This window comes from Canis lupus, chromosome 11 (genome assembly GCF_048164855.1).
Source record: "Canis lupus baileyi chromosome 11, mCanLup2.hap1, whole genome shotgun sequence".
Classification (NCBI taxonomy): Eukaryota; Metazoa; Chordata; class Mammalia; order Carnivora; family Canidae; genus Canis; species Canis lupus.
In genome coordinates this window covers 24,964,582-24,984,521 of record NC_132848.1, presented here as the reverse complement: position 1 = coordinate 24,984,521, position 19,940 = coordinate 24,964,582, and the positions used below count along the sequence as shown (strand labels likewise).

Genomic DNA, 19,940 nt, shown 5'->3' with positions numbered 1-19,940 from the left:
GGTCTGTCTCAGTGCCGAGTTCAAGGCCTTTCTCTACCGCTCAGCAACTTCTCATCACCCCACCCAGCTGGGCCATGAGCTCAGCAGACCAAGGCCCACTCCTGAGGTAATGCTGCTTGATGTAGCGTGGGTGCATGTGTTCGAGGGCATTAATGGGGCATGGAATGCTGTAAGGCCAGGTATGGGCTGCTCAAAAGGTGCAGGGACTTTTCGGGGGAGGCTTGAGCAGCCTGGAGCTGGCTGGGAGGCTATCCGGGGGAAGGGAGGGCAAGGGTAGGCCCAAAGTGGGCTGTGTGGGTGCCAGGTGTGGCCAGAGGGGAGGTCGCAGGCCATGGGGATGAGCTCCTGGGCCCAGAGGCCATGCTAGGCTTTGCTCTGAGTTTCAGAGGATCAAGTTCAGGACAGAGGATGCACTGGGAAAGAAACTGGGGTCACTGGATGCTCTTTCTATTAAGACACCAGAGTACCCAGGCCGGGGAACCCAACTACCAGGTGAGGGGAGGGTAACTGAGACTGAGTGGGGCCTGGGGCCATGGGGCTGCCCGAGACACAGGCTGTTCCCTGGCAGGAGGGTGTAGCATCAAGTTCAGGACAGAGGATGCACTGGGGAAGAAACTGGGGTCACTGGATGCTCTTTCTATTCAGCCTCTAGAGTACCCAGGCCGGGGACCCCAACTACCACTCACTGAGGCTGAGTGAGGCCTGGGGCCACGGGGCTGCCCGAGACACAGGCTGGGAACCAACCTGGCTCCAGCCTTGATGGGAGCAATGATGGGGGGGCAGGGGGGTGACAGTCTGACTAGTGGGGCTCGTGAGAAGGCGAGGGGAGAGGAAGTGGAGTCCAGACACTCTTTCTACAAGGTTCACAGTAAGGAGGAGAAATCCTGGCAGGAACTGGAGAGGGTAGGTGGAATTCTCTCTTCTAGAAGGGAGATTTCAGAGTAGTCTGTTCCCAAGAATCATCAGGGTCAGGAGGTGGGAAGAGTTGTCTCAAAGGCCCTTGGCAGGGCAGGAGCATGTGGCAGGGAAGGCAGGCTCACCACGGGGATTTGGTGGCCGTGGCAGGGAAGGTGCGGCTGGACGGCTGGACCCCCACAGTCCCGATGGGGGGTCTCCGGGTGAGGAGAGACGTCTGACCTCACCCCAAGCCCCTGAATTTCTCCCCCTCACCCCCTAAACAAATTTCCTGCTAGCCAGGTTCACGGCTCCTGTCTGTAACCACGGTGCCCGCCTCGCTCTCCTGAGACCCTAGGTTTGTGTGGAACCCTGTTGTCCTGTCCTAGTGTGTGACACAGTGCTGGTCACCAGTGCCCACTGTCTGGTGGCTCCAGGCTGCTCCTCTGCCCTCGGAGGTTCACCACTCGGGAAAGGAGAGGAGTTGAGGGAAAACGTGCCTGCATAGCCCAGCCCACTCACCTTTTGTCTCGCAGTCTTGGAAGGAGACTGTGCCCTCATGCTTGGTGAGCAGCCCCCCTCCGCAGGAGAAGCAGCCTGTGCGCCCGGGCTCAGGCTGGTACGTGCCCACCGGGCAGGCCTGGCAGGGCCTGAAGCCATCCTGGGAGAAGAAGCCTGGGGAGCACTGGCCTGGAAGTCAGAGATCATGGCTCAGGCTGGCAGGAGGGGGCGCCTCCATCCAGACCCTGCTCTCAACCCTCACGGCCCTGGGGGAAGGGCACCAAGGGCCCTGAGGCTGGGGGCGATGGTGGGGGCAGGTGTGAGGACTTGTGGGAAGAAGCCTGGGCTGCACAAAGCCTGGCGTCGCCTCTCCCACTAGCAGAAAGGGCTACGGGCTGAAGAGCAAGTGGCCTTGCTGCCGAGCTAGAGGTGTGGACTCTACATGTGGAGGGGAGAGGTTGGAGGGGTCATTTACTTCAGAGGGGCTCCTTCCCGGGGGCAGGTCACACCGTGCCTTCTGCGAGGAATTGGGCCTGGCAAGCTCCAGGCTGACCTGCCCTATCTGCAGGGCTGGGACAGAGCAGAGGGAGGGGGGTCTGTGACATCCCTGAGGGCCTGGCCGGGACGAAGGGAGGCTGAAAGTCAAGGTGCATTGGGTGCTCTGGCAGGGAGTGAGGGGTGGGCTGAGTGCCCTCTCAGCCCAGGCCCCAGATTCTCTGTTCCTATCAGTGGTTACTCTCTGTTCTCAGACCGTCACCGTGCCCACGAAGGGCAGAGACCACACCGTTGGCGGGCACGGCCAGCTAGCCTGCAGACTCAGGGCGGGGCTCTGAGCTCTTCTGTATCCCAGAGGAGGCTGGCTGGTGGTCTCCACTGTCCTCAGGATCCCACCCACCCATCCTCACAGGCACACCTTTCCCCACCCATTCTCGGGTGGTCCCCACGATGGCCTGGGAAGGGAGGCCACGGGTGGGCCCATGAGCCCGTTTCACTGATGTGGTTAAGTGAGGTAGTAAATGGAAAAGGTCTTTGCAAACCAAGTTGTGCTTGGTAAAACTGAAAAAGGGCTTTCCAAACCATCATAGGGCACACTGTAAAGTTCTTGTCGTAGGGTACAGTTCCTGCCAACTATATGGGACAGTCTGAAAAGCCTTTTGACACCATGGTGCTCCATGCAATGTAACGTGTTTGGTGAACCATAAAGCACCGCGGGCCTCCATTATAGGGAGTAGTTGACCAGTAAATGACCAAGTGCTTGTAAACTGTAAAGTCCCTTCCAAACTGTTTGCTGCAATTTTCAGAAGCACTAACCACAGCCCCGTGTTTGCTGGCACAGAGGCGGTGGGGCGGCAGTGCCCTCTGGGAGTGGAGCAGCCTGGACGTCTAGCAGGCTCTGCAAATGGCAGTGAGCTTCACAGAATACGCCGAGGTGCTGGGCACCTCAGTAGAGACAGGAGGTGCCCCTGGGCCCCCCACCCCCTACTACAGCCCCTCCCTCCGGGGGGGACCAGTACTCGCCTCCACATTCGGATACATTGCGGGCACCGGTGAGGCCGAGCCCATCGCTGCTGGGGCACGGCGTGCAGCTGAGTTGGCCGTCCCTGTCCTGGTAGGTCCCCGGCACACATGGCACACACTGGCCAGGCTCTCCGCTGAAGTGGGTGCCAGGCCCGCAGGCCACTGCAGAGGCAAAGTGGAGAGATTGCTGGTGGCAGAGGTGGGGAGTGGTGGCCGGGTGGTCTGCCCCCTGGTTCCTCAAACCCAGGCTCTGTCCTACCGGAGAGAGCACGTCCCTCGTCCCTGGAGCCATCTCAGAAGTGCTGGGGGTAGGAGCAAGGCAGCAGCCATCTGTAAAGAGCCTGGAGGCCTGACCCTGGTGTCTCTCAACCCATCCTGGCTGCAGCTGCTCGACATCCTGCCCTCTGGCCCTGACCCCTCTGCCTGGGTACCAATGGCTTCCTGGATATCCACAGGCATTTTGTCCAAACCCAGCTCTCCTGCCCTCTTCTTTCCTTCCTCCTGTGCTGGAGTTGCCATCTGAGGACATGGGGCGGTGCAGAGGGCATGGGGGAGTGACAGGGGCGTGGGGGAGCAACAGAACCGGTGGCAGGAAGGCCTGACAGCCAGTGTGGGCAGCAGCACTGAGCGAATGAGCCAACTGATGAGTAGGAAAGGAGGAGGAAGGGAGTCAAATGTTTCTCTGGAGAAGAAATTTAGAACCATGGATAGAGGAGAGGTTAGAAAGGACCCTGAGGCATTGAACGGAAGGCATTGGTGTGAATGCATGGTTTTATCACACACACACACACACACACACACACACACACACACACACACCCCTAGGCACCACCTGTAGCTCTGCAAATATACATAAATACCCCCGTGTATACTATACACCTGGACCTTCTAGTCCTGTCCAATGACAGAGACTGGAAGCAATGACACTCCTGTGGCAGTGAGTACCCCACTTTGGCTTCTACTCATCTTCCTCCTCTGGGGCTCCAGGGGCCCCTGACTGATGGCAAAGGCTGGGGCAGGGAGAGTACCACTTGGTGCCAGAGACGCCTCAGTGAGTGATGGGGGATGGGGCTTGTCCAAAGGATGTGGGACTGGCCTGATGGGGGAGGACTTGCTAAAATGGGGAGGATCTGAGCATGAAATAAATAATGCTACAAACTGATTAAACCCAGGGAATTGAAGAGGAATCTCTGAGTCCACACTGACACAAACACGCGATGTGCAGGTACATTCAGAGATGATGGGGGAGGGAGAAGCTCATTCTTCCAGAATGCTAACTAATACACAGGGACAAGGGCTGGCAGGAACAGAATACGGTCCAGGAACTGCCGCAGAGGTGGGTGCTTTGGTGGGAGTTGTCACTGATTGTTGGGGGTGGGGGGTGGGTGTCTGGCGAGGAGCAGGATGTTGGTATAAACTCAGAATATATCCCCAGCAAATCCTCCTCAGTCACAGAAGGAAAAGGAAGGTAGAGAATGTGGGTTTCCCACCCATTCCGCAGGTCACAGATATGTGGTACACAGCCCTATTGAGGGTCATCCCACAGCAGTGAGGGTCAGCGGAGGACAGGGGAGGAGGGGAGGGAACGAGGGACGGGTCCACACTGAAGGAATCTGGAGAGACAGGACATGGATGCTGTGGAAGGAGTGGGGGAGCCAGAATGGGGTGTGTGGGTGGGATGAACCTCCGGTGCCGGAGGCAGTACCCGAGGGAATCTGGGTGAAGAAACCACAGAAGTTCCTTGTCCTGCCTCGTGCTAGTTCTGAATGTTTGAAATGATTTCAAAATAAGCTATTGGGGATCCCTGGGTGGCGCAGAGGTTTGGCGCCTGCCTTTGGCCCAGGGCGTGATCCTGGAGACCCGGGATCGAATCCCACATCAGGCTCCCGGTGCATGGAGCCTGCTTCTCCCTCTGCCTATGTCTCTGCCTCTCTCTCTCTCTCTCTCTCTCTCTCTCTGTGACTATCATAAAACAAAACAAAACAAAACAAAACAAAATAAGCTATTAAAAATAAAAGAAAGGGATGCCTGGGTGGCTTGGTCAGTGAAGCATCTGCCTTGGGCTCAGGTCATGATCCCAGGACCTTGGGATCGAGCCCCATGTCGGGCCCCCTGCTCAGCGGGGAGTCTTCTTCTCCCCCTTGCCCCCCATCTGTGTGCATGCACTCTCTCTCAAATACATAAAATCTTAAAAAGACAAAAATAAAAGAATGACACCACAAAGGCCCTCGGCCTCCTGCGATGCCCACTCCACGGCTTGAGCCAGAGTCCTTCCATCCCCCACACCTCCTCTTCACTGGCTCCCCAATTTGTCTCTCTGGCCCAGCCTATGCTTTGTGCTCCGGATTGGTGGCTCCAACCACCCATTCAACATCTTCACCTGGAATGACTCACACGTGTCTGTGCTAACGAGCACAAACGGAGCACTCTGTCTTCCCCAAGTTCCCCAGGTCAGAAAATGATGCCTCCTCTGCCCAGTGGCCCTTGGAGCTGCCCTCGAAGCCTCTGTCCTCCTCGTCACCCTTCCAAAGTGCTCTCAATGTGTCTCAGTCCTTCTTGTCCTGCACCCAGACCCCCATACCCTGTTCAAGGCTCCCCCATCTCCCGCTTGGCCTCCTCTCCTGGGTCCTCACTGGCGGAAGCCCTCCCCTGATGAGACAGCGAGAAGGTTGCTCCTCTGCTTGGGACCTTCCTGTGGCTTCCACCGGCCCAGAGTAGCACCGTGGTCTGCACGGCCCTGATGCAGTGCCTTATGGGCCTGTGGGTGTGCTTGCTTGCTCACTGGCTGTCTTCTTTCCCCAGTAAATGTAAACCCCATCAGAGCACGGGCTCTGTCTGTTCTGCAGGCAGCCACCTGGGCTGTCTCTAGAGCTATCTGCTCTTGACAGGCCAGCTCCTGGGGCTCTCTGGTCAAGTCACCTGCTTCCTTGGCCTGGACCCCAGCTGGCTCCCGGCCTCACGTGCCTCTTTGCTCTGCATCTCCTCTGCCCTTGGCTCCCATGCTGCCTCTGCTGGGAAGCCTTCTCTAGTCACACAGACCAGTCCCCGTGCCCCTCCTGCCCCTCCACTCTGGCCGTGCTGGCCTGTGCTCCTCCTGTCCCATCAATCCTCAGGATTGTGGGGAGGGTCACATGTGCAAATGTTTGTCATCAAGAGCCCTGCCCAGGGTCTGGCATCAGGGGAGTGCTCTTCAAATGACAGCCATTGTGAGGAGCACAGTTGTGCTGCTTCTTCCGTGTCTCACTGTCCCCTCCCAATGTGTCTGCTTAGCCAGGCCACCCGTGGAAGGAAGGGCGGAGAAGCTTTGCCGAGTGGGCATCCTAGTGGCCATGGGCAGGGACGCACCGCATTTCCCGTCCTGTAACACCTGGCCTGTGCCGCACGCCCCCTGGCCCTCCAGGGCCTTGGCCGGCCACTGGGCCATCGCGTACTCTGTGCCTGCGACCTGGATGGAGAAGTGCTGCCGGCCGATGGACTTCCGCAGAGTCTTGATGGCAGCCTGCAAGCTCTGCTCGGCGCGCTTCCGCATGCAGTCCGCCTCACAGGTGTCTGCAGGGGCGGGAGGGACGGTGACTCGCAACCCCCTCGGAGCTGCCTCTTCCCCGAGCTTCCCCTCTGCCAGGCGGCCGTCTGCCCAGGGCACCTTCTTGCGGCAGCCGCGGGCCGAGGCACCATTGTGGCGTCCATCTGACAGACAAGGAGACTGAGGGCCTGAGAGGTAAGATCTGCTCAAGGCCACACTGCGGATTGGAGGAGGAACCAGGCCTCCACCGCCGCAATGCATCACCTCCCAGGGCACAGCTCACGGACGGGTGGTCCTCCCTGCCACTCAACATCCTCGAGGCTGCTGCTGCTCCCAGCATAATGCCCAGCTCTCTGGCCTTGAATCTGAGGCCTCTCATGGGAAGGCCCCTGCCAGCCTCGCCACCCCTCACCCCCAGTCCTCTGACACCCACTGTGAACTCCGCATTCTAGCCACCCCGTCCTGCTCACTGCCTCCCGAGCACATCTCATTCTACCTGACCTCCGTGCCTTTGCCTATTCCATTCCCCTGCCATTCCCACCACCTCTCCCACTTGGTGAACTTTGATTTTAAGTCCTGATTCAAATGGTGCCTCTTCTGGGAAGACTTCCTGGGCCCCGCTCTTAGGGAGACATCTCAGCTCGGTGCCCTGTTTCCTCTCATCCTCCCCACTCCTCTTGGTGTCTCCCTCAGCACTGGGTAGTTTGTATGTGTGTCTGCCTCCCCTTGGCTGGGAGTGCAGCCAGCACGAGGACCTTGGTCTGGTCCCCTCTTTCCACAGTGCCCAGGGCTGGGCACCCACAGCACACATCTGTTGACGGATCTCAACTCCTCTGTCACAACTCAACATTTGTAGCCAAGAGGAAAGCATTCATATGAAACATAAGCCAGCATTATAGGCTGCCTTCTGGAACCTGGGAAAGATAGGCCCTTGGCTGGATTGTTCTGGAAACTCTATAGGCATTAGCCCCTCCAGGCCCCAGCGAGGGCCTGGAGGGGTGAGGAGGGGCAAAGAGGGGCTGTGGGGCTGTCACTGTGGGTCCCTGAGCCCTTCTTCTCATTGCCCTGGGCCTCCTCTCCATCCTGGGTTATAGGCAGCTATTTTAAGGACCCGGCACCGACCCCCCTAGCTCCCCCACTGCCTGGCTGGCCTCCACCTCTGGTAGCCACGGCTCAGGTGGTCGCCCAGCTTCATGCCCGCAGAACCCTGCCAGCCCTCCCGGATCCCTGCCTCCCTGAGGCCGTCCGCAGCCTCACGCACCTGACGCCTCTTCCATCTTTATCTCCACTTCGAACTCCGCTGTGATGTGGGTCACCTCCTTGGATGGGGACTTTCGGCCACGGCGCCTCTTCTTGGAGGAGTCGCATTTGAGGGTCACAAAGGTCAGATGGCAGTTTTCTGGACAAAGAAGGGACCACTCTGGCAAAGGTGGCATGGGGCAGGAAGCAGGGTCCTACTGATCCCTGCACACAGATTACCATCAGCAGGGCTCCTGCTTTGCCTAAGAGTCTGTGGTGCAGACAGGGAAACTGAGGCTGGAGGCCAGGCTGGCTCAAGGCCTCATGAGGGGTCAGTGGATGAGCTGGGTCCTGCACCAGTCCTCTGAGTGCACCGAACCACTGCACACAGAGGCGCTTGCATGTACTTTCTTAGTGGTGCTGTGCAGCTCAGCTCAGTGGGCTCGGCCCAGGTGAGGTCGGCTTGAGGGCCACGCTGTTAGCTTTGGGGGAGGAATCCTAAGGTGTTCAGGGATCTTTGTGGAATCAGAGCTGGGACACTCTTCTCCTGGGTGTCTCCAGGAGAGCTTTCCCCTCTCATCGAGCTTTCCCTGTGCTACCCTCCAGCCTGAACGCCCTTCCTAGCCTCCCTTGTTCAAGAACGAGGAGTCCTGGGAGGCCTTATGGACACAGGCTGCACACACAGCCTATGCTCTGGGGGAGCTCATCTAACTCTGGGTGGGGCAGGGACAATGGGCCCCGGGATGCTGAGGGCCCCAGATCTTCCACTCCAATGCTGGGCTTCTTCCTGAGGCACACCCCCACTGTCTGCTGTGCTCCAGGCCTGGCTTCTGCGGCTCAGGGACCATGATGGTGAGGATGAAGAGAGGCCCCCGTCCTTGGAAACCAGGTCCCGCTGGGCCCCGGGGTCCCAGCTCTCAGGCACAGGGACCCACCGCCCCTTGTGTGGGTTGGCACCATGGCAGCCCACTCACCCAGCAGCAGCTGCCTCAGGGCCTCCTTCGCTGGCTCCCGGCTGTGGGGCCGGAGGTGGCACTTGGCGTCTCGGATCTTGAAGCGGGCCTTCTGCCTGATGGGGGCGGGTACACCTGGGGAAAGGCCAAATACCCCCAGGTGGAGGCCTCTCCTGGGGGCAGGGGGTTGGTGGGGCTTGGGGGCCACGGAGGGAGTGCCTGAGTGTGAGGGGGCTGCCAGTGGGACACACCTGTGGGGCGCGGGGGCTGGGGGAACCCTGCTCCCTCATTCCTCTCCTGCATGGCCTGATAGAGGTGGGAGCATGGAGCGGCCATGCAGCCAGCGGTCTACCATGGAGGAGGAAAGGAAGGCCTCTCATCTCCTCCCCCGTGACCAAGGCCAGCTCATATGGGTCACGCTGTTAGGAAAGGGGGCAGAACAGAGAGGGAAGCGAGAGTCTCGAAATAAGACAGATGCCCTGAACTACTGATTCCTTCCAAGAACAAATCACAGCTGCGTGGAGGAAGAACCCGACAATTGCAGATACTCAGAATCACATCCGGTATGCGTTAGGTGTACACGGATGCCCCCATGTCATTGAATTCAACTTCTGGAATAGGAAAAGCTGCTGAAGACACCCCCTCCGGCTCCTGCTGGCAGGGGAGTTGGCTGTGCTGCGCTGACCACTGATGGAGGTGGAGGGCACCAAAGGCCATGGGAGCGTGCTCTGCCATCGGGACTTCTGGGACCTTGTGGTCACAGCAGATGCAACTCGCTTCACTGAAACCGAGCTCCCTCTGAGGAAGCTCGTGGAGTCCTTGCACCTCAGAGACACTGGAGCACGGAGTGTGGCCTGGAGGTCCCAGTACTGCTCTTAGCTCGCTAGCTCCTGGGTCACGCTGGGCCGGCGCCAGGCCAGGAAGCTCTTCCCTAGGCGGTGCCCCTCCCTGTTGTCCCAGTGTGGTGCTGGATGCCAAGTCCAGTGGTCACCAGGTTTGTGCAGCAGGGCTGGGCCGGGGAGGGGGCTACCTGAGCAGCTGGGGCCAGTGCTGGAGCTGGTGCTGTTGCGCTTCTGTAGCATCTTGCCCTGGAGACCCGGGACGCCGCAGCTCAGGCTGTAGCTGTTTTCTGAGTCTGCAGAGAGGCCAGGGGTGAGGTGGACTCAGGTGCCCTTCCCTTCCAGCACCCCCTGGATCAGGGGAGGCCTCAGAGGGGTTGCTGTGGGTAAGCAGCTGGGCAGGAACAAGCCCACTGCATTTGAGAGGAATGCTGCGGCCCATAGGGAGCCAGACAGTGGGTCAGGATCACTTGGTGATCAGGGCCAGGGAGCCTCCTAGGTTGGGCTCTTTCCTGGAGAATGGCAGGGAACAGGGGCAGGACCCCGGGGAAGGAAGCCCCCTCCCCCACCCCCACCCCGAAATCCCTTCCTGAGGATGGCCTCAGGTTACCTGGCACGAAGAGTGAGTGGGCTGGGCAGGAAAGGGAGCAGCTCTCCACACCTCCCACCTTGCTGCAGGACAGCTGGGCCCAGGGTGAAGCTTTGGCCCGAGAAAGGCACTTGCCCATCTCTGAGGAGGGGAAGACATAAGAGAGGGCTAGAGGGGCCAGGGTGGAGGCTTCTGAAGGCCCTGTTCCTGGGCATGGACCACTGGGGACCCCTGCCATACTCTTGTCCTGTGGCCAGACCATGGTGGGAAGGGGTTAGGAGCTGGCATGGTCCACATGCACTTGGACGTGTGGGGATGCTGGGCCCACAGAGCTGGCTTGCTCCCTCCCCACTCTGACCAGTTAGTGCAGGCCCAGACTGGATGGCGGGGTTGGATTCTCCAGAGCAAGTGTCCACACCCCTCTGGGTAAGGGAACAGGTGGAAATGACATGGCTTCTTGGCAGTGACAGACTCCTAAGCATGCGAGGGTCACTGGGAGTCCCTCTCTGGGGCAGCCGCTGGACACATCCACTAGGTGTCTGGAGAGGTCTCAAACCAAGTTTCTTAGGTATTTTCTAATCTTTTGAGGACTGACAGTTCCATAGCCACAGTAAACCCAGAACTGCTTTTATACACGTCTAGCTGGTCAGTGACAACAGGCTGAAATGGGCACGCCTCTGGAAGCACCACTCAGAGGGTGTCATCAATGACTGGGTCCCTCCAGAAAGTAGGCTGAAGTAGGGGACTTAGTCGGAAAAAGAAACTGAAGTGGGAAATTGCCAGTGTGGGTGATCTTCAACATGTGGCTGGACATTTTCAAGGAGTCTTAGAAAGTAAATAACCTAGAAACAAAAACAAACTCACGGCCTTCCAGATAAAATAGCTGGCCCCCAAATAACTATAAGACCGAAAGTCCTCTGTTCCCAAAGAATCAAGAATCAAGTTTAAAACCACCTGCAGATAATGCAAGCACAAGGGGCCCCTGGAAGAACCAATGTTTATGCCAGGTGAGCAGAAGGACAGTCATCTACAAACTCCCAAGGGATAGCTGAGCCCCCAACACTTCCCTGGACTTCAAATTCCTAGGGGGAATTGTCAGGGATTGCTGGCGGGCAACAGTACTGCTTTCTTGTACCAGTAGGGGCTGCTTCTTGGGAGAGGCAAACCATCCCAGTCCTGAGCATCCTGGGTGCTCTCACAGCGATACTGAGGACATGAAGCACTAACAGCTCCTTCCTCAGACCATTTCTCAGGGTTGTGTTTGCCTGGAGTTGCTTTGAAGGAAGAGGGAACACCTCCCCCTGGGTCAGGGGCAGGCTGGCTCTGTTCACTATCAAAGTGGTGAGTTTCCTAGGCTGGGTATTCCTGGGCAGTGATGTCAATTCTCTAGCTGCATGCCACCAAGAGTACATTTGGGACTTGGAGGTGGGCTAGGGGAAGCCACACAAATGTGCAATTCATGCTGGTTGTTGTGCTGAGTGCTATGTCCTTCGTCTCTGGCTCAGCGGTTCCTGGGCTTCTGTGGCAGCCGTGAAACAGCAGCTGGCTAGCTGACGGGCTGCATGTAGGCAAAATCTCTGACTCTACCATATACACCCATTGATTCCACCACTGCAGAACACCAAAGCCCAGAGAAAAGTTTAAAGTCACCTAACAAGCAAGAGGGAAGGCAAACTGTAAGTAAAAACAAAACAAAACAATTTGTTTGCCTTAAAGTAAGGAACGTCTGGTTGGGGGAAAATATGAACCAAGATGGTTGGAGGTAGCTCTGAAAGCAGACAGGAAGTTGCAGAAGGCTTGGGGGCCATGACCTTGATTTGCTCTGGTTTACTAAAATCACTCAAGCAGCGGGACACTCTGACAAGCCTTGGTTCTTTCCCATGTCCAACCTGTAACTGCTCCTTGGGAGCTGTTATCAGAAGACAACCCTCCCTCCCAGGTCAAAGCCCCTAGTAGTGGGGCAGGATCCACTCTACAACTGGAACTTGACAGCTAAAATATGCCTAAAAAATAAATACACCTAGGGACGCCTGGGTGGCCGAGTGGTTTAGTGCCTCCCTTCGGCCCAGGCTGTGACCCTGGAGACTCGGGATCGAGTCCAATGTCGGGCTCCCTGCATGGAGCCTGCTTCTCCCTCTGCCTGTGTCTCTGCCTCTCTCTCTCTGTGTCTCTCATGAATAAATGAATAAAATATATTTTAAAAAATAAATAAATAAATACACCTAAAATATACCTGTGAAGTTATTTTTAGAAGTCCCAGAAAATTCTCCTATACATGCTTCAAATTATGGCTGATAGGAGCCTTAATATACGTATTATATATGATTCAAAAAGAGGATCCCTGGGGGCAAAGCTTCCATAGCATCAGCAGAATAAATGGAACAGAGCCCAGGAAGAGTCCAAGCTGAGTGTTCCCAGACTGTTATATATATATTTTTGTTTGTTTAAACATGCAAAATTTAGGCCATACCCTCAGGATATAAGCTCAACAGCATGGCAAACATCCATGACCAAGGCTTGCCCTTTCTGCCTCAGGGCAATGCCTTGGCTAAAGTAGTTGGAGCGTCTTCAGATCTTGTCCTAGAATCACCTTTAATCTGAAGGTACCACATGCAGTGTGCTCCTCACTGGGAGCTGAAAACACCCAGTATCTTTTCTGCTTGTCACTGAACCAATTGTGGTATCTGGTTCCTTTATCCTTCTTGTGTTATCACTGAGCAACTCCTACCCGTTCCTGAGGAAGAAATTCATCTTTCTGTGTCTGTACTCCAGAAGAGTTCATATCCAAAACAGATCTTTTGGATATTCTGCACCAAATCCTGACTCAGTATTGTTTGTTGATGGCACTTATCTTAAAAATGGAGAAGTTTAAAAATTCATATGGAAACTCAAGGTAAGTTCGAGAATAGCCAAATCAATGGCCAACTGATTTCAAGAGGATGGGAAGACAATTCAATGGTGAAAAATAATAGTCTTTTCAACACATTGCACTGTGACAGGTGGATATCCACATGCAAAAGAACAAAGTTGGACCCCTGGCTCACACCATATACACATTAATTCACAATGGATCAAAAACCTAAGTATAAGAGCTAAAACCATAAAGCTCTTAGAAGAAAACAGGGGTAAATCTTTGGGACCTTGGATTAGGCAGGGTTTCTTTTTTTTTTTTTTTTAAGATTTTATTTATTTATTCATGATAGTCACAGAGAGAGAGAGAGAGGCAGAGACACAGGCAGAGGGAGAAGCAGGCTCCATGCACCGGGAGCCCGACGTGGGATTCGATCCCGGGTCTCCAGGATCGCGCCCTGGGCCAGAGGCAGGCGCCAAACCGCTGTGCCACCCAGGGATCCCTAGGCAGGGTTTCTTAAAAGTGACACCCAAACCACAAGCAGCCAAAGGGAAAAAATAGATAAATTGGACTTTATGAGGCTGAAAAACCTTTATGTTTCAAAAGGTACCATCAAGAAAATGAAAAGACAGCTCACAGACAGGGGAAATACCTTGCAGATCATATATTTAGTAAGAAACTTATATCTAGATTATATGAAGAACTCTTACAACTGAATAATACAGTTAACACAATTTAAAAATGGGCAAAGGATCCGAATAGATATGTCTTGAAAGAACATCTACAGATATTTGATAAGCACATGGAAAGGTACTCAACACCACTGGCCGTCACGGAAATACTCATCAAAACCACAATGAGAAACCATTTTACCCCCCCCAGGATGGCTATCCTCACAAAGTCAGAAGACAAGAGTGGACGAGGACGTGAAGGAATTGGAACCTCACACACTGCTGGTGGGATGTCAAATGACACGGTCTCTCTGGAAAACAGGATGGCAGTTCCTCAAAAGTTAAGCCCAGCGTTACTGCATGACCCATCAGTTCTACCCCAGGGCCTATACCAGAGGAAACTGAAAACATATGTTGACACAGAAACCTGTACACGACTTGCTCACAGCAGTGCTCTTCATAACGGCCCCCAACTGGAAAGAACCCACATGTCCATCAACCAATGAGTGGATAAACAAAGTGGTCTAAGCAGATAGTGGGATAGAATTTAGCAGTCAGAAGGAATGAAGTCGTGACACGCGCTATGACATGGGTGAACCTTGAAAACATTACGCTAAATGGAATAATAAGGCCCTGTGTCTATGACTCCACTTCCGCCATGTGTCCAGAAATGGTGAATCCATTGAGACAAAAGGAGATGATAGTTGCCTAGGGCTGAGAAGTTGAGGGCAAATGAGGAGAGACTGCTACGGGCCTAGGGTTTCTTTCTGGGGTAATGAAAATGCTCTAAAATTCACTGTGGTTGCACAATTCTGTGATTATACTGAACACCACTGAACTGTACATTGAATGGGGGACTTGTACGGCATGTGACTTATATCTCAACAAAGCTGTTAATAAAAACAAACAACAAAAGGAGGAGAGACAATACTAGGCTGGATATACAAGAACTTTCCAGGCTGGAATCAGTGGATAGTGGCCGAACCTGTGGCCCTCTCCAGGGCACATTCAATTGACAACGATAAAGGGTAGCTCCGTATGCCGAGCATTCAACAGCAATGCTCTGGAAACAGAGAGGTTTACTGACCATAACAGAGACATGGGACCCACAGTATGAGGGACGGACGACAGACAAAATGTCTCCTGGATCATCACATTAAATGGGCCGTTGGACCATGGTCCCTGGGCAAGGACTTCGGAAAGGGAGCACAGAGAGACGGATCTGTGGAGAGGCACGGGGATTCTATCACAGACACACTATGTTTGCCCTCCTGCTCTGAGAAGGAGCCAAGGGGAACAATCATGCTCCAAGCCCCCTGAGGATGGTATCCAGTGAAGCCAGAATGGCCACCTGGAACCAGACCCCTTCACGTGGCCGTGTGCTGACCTTTTCTTCAAGACAGCTCATCCTGGTAGGGACAAACTGGCTGTGGTATTGGACAACGTGGTGAGAAACTCTCCCAGGATAGCAGAGGAGATGACCAAAATCCTGGGTAAAGTATAAAGATTGGAACAAACCCTAAGGGACCCCCTGGGCATCCCCAAATGGATTCTATGGGTTATAAATGTACACTTGTAATAGCATATTTGCTTTCTGGATGAATCAAAGCAGTCGCTTGTTGGGGGGAAAAACCCAGCAGTCATAGGAGCTAAAATATTACTACTAGGTCCTGTGTTCCTTATTAGGGATATTCTAACTCATTTACTTATTTATTTTTTTAAAAGATTTTATTTATTTATGAGAGAGAGAGAGAGAGAGAGAGAGAAAGAGAGAGAGAGGCAGAGGGAGAAGCAGACTCCATGCAGAGAGCCTGATGTGGGACTCGATCCCGAGACTCCAGGATCACACCCTGGGCTGAAGGCTGCACTAAACCACTGAGCCACCTGGGCTTCCCATCTAACTCATTTATTTAGTAATAGGCAGACACCTTCTACTGGGAGGGTTATTTACAGATCACTCAGAAGTTTCACTGTCTTTTTATCCCATATCTTTTGGGAACACAGAAGTGGATTTTTTAGAACTCACTATGAAGTCACGACTTACAGATTTTGAACTGGGTTTCTCGAAAGAACCCCCAGAGGCGGACAGCACACTCAAGCCAACTACTTCCCAAGATTCTCAGGATAGGTATAAGATGATACACAGGGACCGCTCTCACCTAAGAGCACTGGATTAAATTCTCCTTAATGTTTGCAACCACTGACTTCCATATACTCCTTTACACACCTTTATTCTTGGTTCTTTGGGTCATGCTCTCCTACCTTATGCATTTAAGGTTATACATCGCTGATGTGCTCTATTATGCTTCCTTCACCAATAATAACTGGCCTGGATCTAGGCCTTGCTAGTGATAGCCACCATCCTAATTCTTGAAATAAATCTTCCCAAGCTATTGCTAGGGAAATCGATATTGAAAGCCAGTATAAAGTATATCACACAAACCTTACGAATTATGACATGCTCTGTAGACAATACGTAGAAGAGAAGGAGAATGCTCTTGAGCTGGGAGAGGCGAATTCAGCTATCTTGTGACGTATCTGACTGCTTATCACAACACCACCCATGACACATCCCTACAGCTTCACCAAAGTGGATCCCATTTCTCTTATGTGGGATCTGGCTCATCAATGCCACCCAAGACCACAGCTGATGGTTCTGGGGGCTATTAGACTGGTCCAAGGGCATGGCTCCCCCAACGCCTCAGTGAATAATTCAATAATGTCATCTTGCAAACCATCTGAGGACAGAATTCCCTTCTGAGGGACACAAATGATACCTGGCGAAGCAGCCCGTGAAGGCTACTGGTCCTATCCATAGGAATTGGATATGCAGCTCCAAGCAGTCATCAAGAATGTGCCCCTTGCTTTGGGTGATAGGGTAAATAAGACAGCCTATGGTGTGGCACAGGAGGCATGACAAATCGGGCTGACTTCCTAGTGTGAGCACTCATGGTAACAGTAAGAGTTCAGATTTTCTCTTGACCAACTGGGGAGATCGTCACTGCCAGCACTTCACTTTGGACCTGGATGCACAGCAGGGGTGAGGTGGGACAAACCACGCTGAGGTTATAAGGGAAAGCCCCCTGAACGCTGATGGTGGACTCAGGGAGTTGGTGGAACCACTTTTCTTGGTCAGCCCTGGGAACTCTTGGGTCATGGGTCTAGAGGGCCTTCGAGTGCCTTCTAATAACACTTTGTTATGCTTCATCATCTCAGTCTTCCCACATCTCATGTCCAGAATGCTAACTGCTTCTGTGTAAATCACCACGAACCTAGCAGATGACTTAAGAGAAATGGGATAAAATCACGCTGACGGACAGTGACCAGATAATCAGACCTCCGCTGATGACTCTGCACAGGGTCGGTGGCAGCGTGGAGACCCAGACAAGCGCCGGTGGCCTCTCCTGCAGCTCTGACTGAGGGATGGACCACCAACAGGGTGCCGAGGATAAAAGCACCCCTTCCCCGTGTCCCTAGAGAAAGCCTGCTGGCCCAGCAGCTTTGGTAACAAGGCAGTACCAGACCTGGCACGACCTGATCAATCAGCAGACCAGCCTCTGAAAGCCAATCCATCCGTGACTTCCCAGGCTTGGAAAGTGAGCCCACGGGTGGCAGATTCACCCAGTGATGAGGCTTTTAAGGCTGGAGTCAACCATTCTTCCTTCGTACCCAGCACAAGCCATGCTCCTGGGACACACACCACTTGATCCATGCTGCCCCACACAGGCTCCTCCCTGCAACCCGGTCGAGACCAGCGGTTTGCTTTGCTCAACAGGATCGCCTGAACATCACTACAATCCTTATTGAAGTAATCGATACATCGAGCTTTTTGATCTCAGATGCTAAGTGACTACGGTGTCCATTCTTCAACACTTTCACTCATTCATTCCACAAACATTTACTGAGTGCCACAATTGCCAGGCTCTGTTGTAGATGCCGGGGATACAGCAGTGAACGAGACGGCAGAAGCACGTGCTCAGCTATGTGGAGCATATATATGCCATGTCTAGCGGCGGGAAGTACAATGGAAGGAAAGACAGTGAGGAGGCGGGGGGTGGGGGTAGGAGGTGGTCAGGGAAGGCCTCCCAGAGCACACAGCTACAGGGGCGAGGAGCCCTCCAGGCCAGGAGGGGAGCACCGGAACAGCCATGTCGGTTGGTCGTGGGCAGTACCCTTGAGGTCACTGAGGCTGCAGGGGGTGGATGAGGGTGAGGGCAGAGGGCCATCAGGCCAGGGTCTGGTAGCCTTTGGGCCATTCTAAGAGCTCTGGCTTTGCTTCCACGTGAAGAGGAGCCATGGAGAGCTCTGAGGAGAGAGGGACACAGTCTGAGTCAGATTCAAAAGGCCGGCTCTGGGGGCGCCTGAGTTAAGCATCTGACTCTTGATCTCAGCTCAGGTCTTGATCTCAGGGCTGTGAGTTTAAGCCTTATGTTGGGCTCCATGCTGGGCATGAAGAAAAAATAAACTTAAAAAAAAAATAACAATAAAAGGCTAGCTCCTGCTGCCCTGGGGATGTTAGAGAATGGCAGGGCAGGATCTAAGAGCCATTTCAGGGCCGCGGCCCCAGCATCCCGTAAGGGCCTTATGCAGGGTGGAAATCATGTGTTTGTAGAACCAATGAATGTGGGGGATTGTCTGGAATGTAGCCTAGAGCTTCCAGAGCACACCAGCAGGGGACGCAGGAACCCCGAGCTCTCCAGGAGCCCACATCCGCTTCCTGGGCTGGACATTGTGGGGCTGGTGGGCTGGGGAGGTGGTGGGTCTGCTCAGACCCAGATGCTCCCTCCAGCCTGGACATTGTGGGGCTGGTGGGCTGGGGAGGTGGTGGGTCTCCTCAGACCCAGATGCTCCCTCCAGACCCAGATGCTGCCAAAGCCTGAGTAACTGGCCCCTCTGCTCCCCTGGCTTCCTGGGGCCACAGCTCTGGCTGCATGGGCCTGACCCTGACCCCCAGATCTTCACTTCTGTGTCCCCTTCCCCCTGCAGGTCCGGTTCAGTGCCTGTGGTGGACACCCACCGTGCTCTCCCACCCATGTCCCCTCTTCTTCTGCAGGCCATCCTTTGCCTTAGCTGTATCCCTGTAGCAGAGATCCCTTCCAAGAACCACCCTCCCAGGTGAGGCAGGCCCCGTGTTGCTCACCCCACGGTCACCCCGCCCTGAGAGGTCACTGCCCTTTGCATCTGGCATCAGGTGCAAAGGGGGAAGCCAGTGCCCAGGCCCTTCTTCAGGGGTTGTGAGGGCAGCGATGGCCTGTCCCGGGACACTCACCCACACAGTCCTTCTGGTTCCAGTGGAGCCTCCTCCCTGGGGGGCAGACACATTCATAGCTGCCCCTGGTGTTGATGCAGCCCTGGTCACAGCTCCCATTGTTCATGCTGCACTCGTCCACATCTGAAAGCACAGGTGGGAAGAAGGGTGTCAGGGCAGGAGGCTGGCTGGTGGGGCAGGGTCACCCAGGACGAGGGGGCCGAGAATCCCCTGACCCTGCCGGCAGCCTGACACTGTCATCGGACGCAGACATGTGGCCACACACACCACACACAGGAGTGCACACATGCAAGGCTGATGGACACGGACACCAAGCCGTCTCCCTCCCCCAGGAACCCCAGCGGTTTGCTGAACTCGAGTGGCTGCGCCCGGGCTGGGGGGAGGGCAGAAGGTGGCACAAAGTTAAAGTGCTGAGCAGGTCTCGTGGGCAGGGGTCGTGAGGTGTCTCTCACTGGGTTGCACAAAGCTTTCCCAGGCTGTTTCCTTCTGTGCGATGGGCCCCAGGGTAAGAAGCTGCCTCCAAGGCTCTTCCTTCTCTGGTCATGGAGGAACCAAAGCACCCGCTGGAGATGGGGAGAGGGCCTGGGCCATACTCATGCTGGGGTGCCCGGCTCTGAACATCTGGGCCGCGGAACTTACAGAGTGGCAGGCCCAGAGGACCTGGTGCCCGGGTTTTTGGGGGTCCCTCCAGAAGAATCTGTAGCCCAGCCTAGGAGCACCCTCCCCCAGTACCGGCTTGATCGCTTCACGCCTGACCCCACCTGACCTGCAGAGCCCCCCAGCAGAGGGAGTGTGGTCACAGGAAATGAGGAAATCCCAGAGCCTCGGGGCCATTCTCGGCTCCCCCACCTTCATCTGCCATGCCTGCACATCTCCAAGTCCCATCGTCTGTAGCTAAATACTTCTAGAACCTTCTCCTTCTCTGCACACACCCCCATCCTGTCCAAGGTCAGTAGCTCTGGCTTCCATGCCTAGAGCTATCTCCCTCCTGGTGCCTCGAGTTCCATTCTCCTAAACACGTGGCACCCAGAGTGCTCTTGTTACCTGAGCACGCCCACGTCACACCCCTACTTAAACCCTTCAACAGTCTCTC

The 19,940-nt window shown here is 54.9% G+C and overlaps 1 protein-coding gene across 4 annotated transcripts in view; it reads right to left on the bottom strand.

Moving 5' to 3' along the window:
* Positions 1–19,940, bottom strand: part of SCUBE1 (signal peptide, CUB domain and EGF like domain containing 1) — a 140,237-nt gene that overhangs the window by 11,379 nt on the left and 108,918 nt on the right. For all 4 annotated transcript variants that reach the window (XM_072843623.1, XM_072843624.1, XM_072843625.1 and 1 more), the window contains 8 exons: positions 18,848–18,970; positions 10,078–10,197; positions 9,659–9,763; positions 8,650–8,763; positions 7,698–7,835; positions 6,259–6,462; positions 2,914–3,075; positions 1,417–1,584 (listed from right to left, as the gene is read on the bottom strand). In XM_072843623.1, the coding sequence (XP_072699724.1) occupies positions 1,417–1,584; positions 2,914–3,075; positions 6,259–6,462; positions 7,698–7,835; positions 8,650–8,763; positions 9,659–9,763; positions 10,078–10,197; positions 18,848–18,970 (1,134 nt within the window). The remainder of the gene's footprint in view (positions 1–1,416; positions 1,585–2,913; positions 3,076–6,258; positions 6,463–7,697; positions 7,836–8,649; positions 8,764–9,658; positions 9,764–10,077; positions 10,198–18,847; positions 18,971–19,940) is intronic.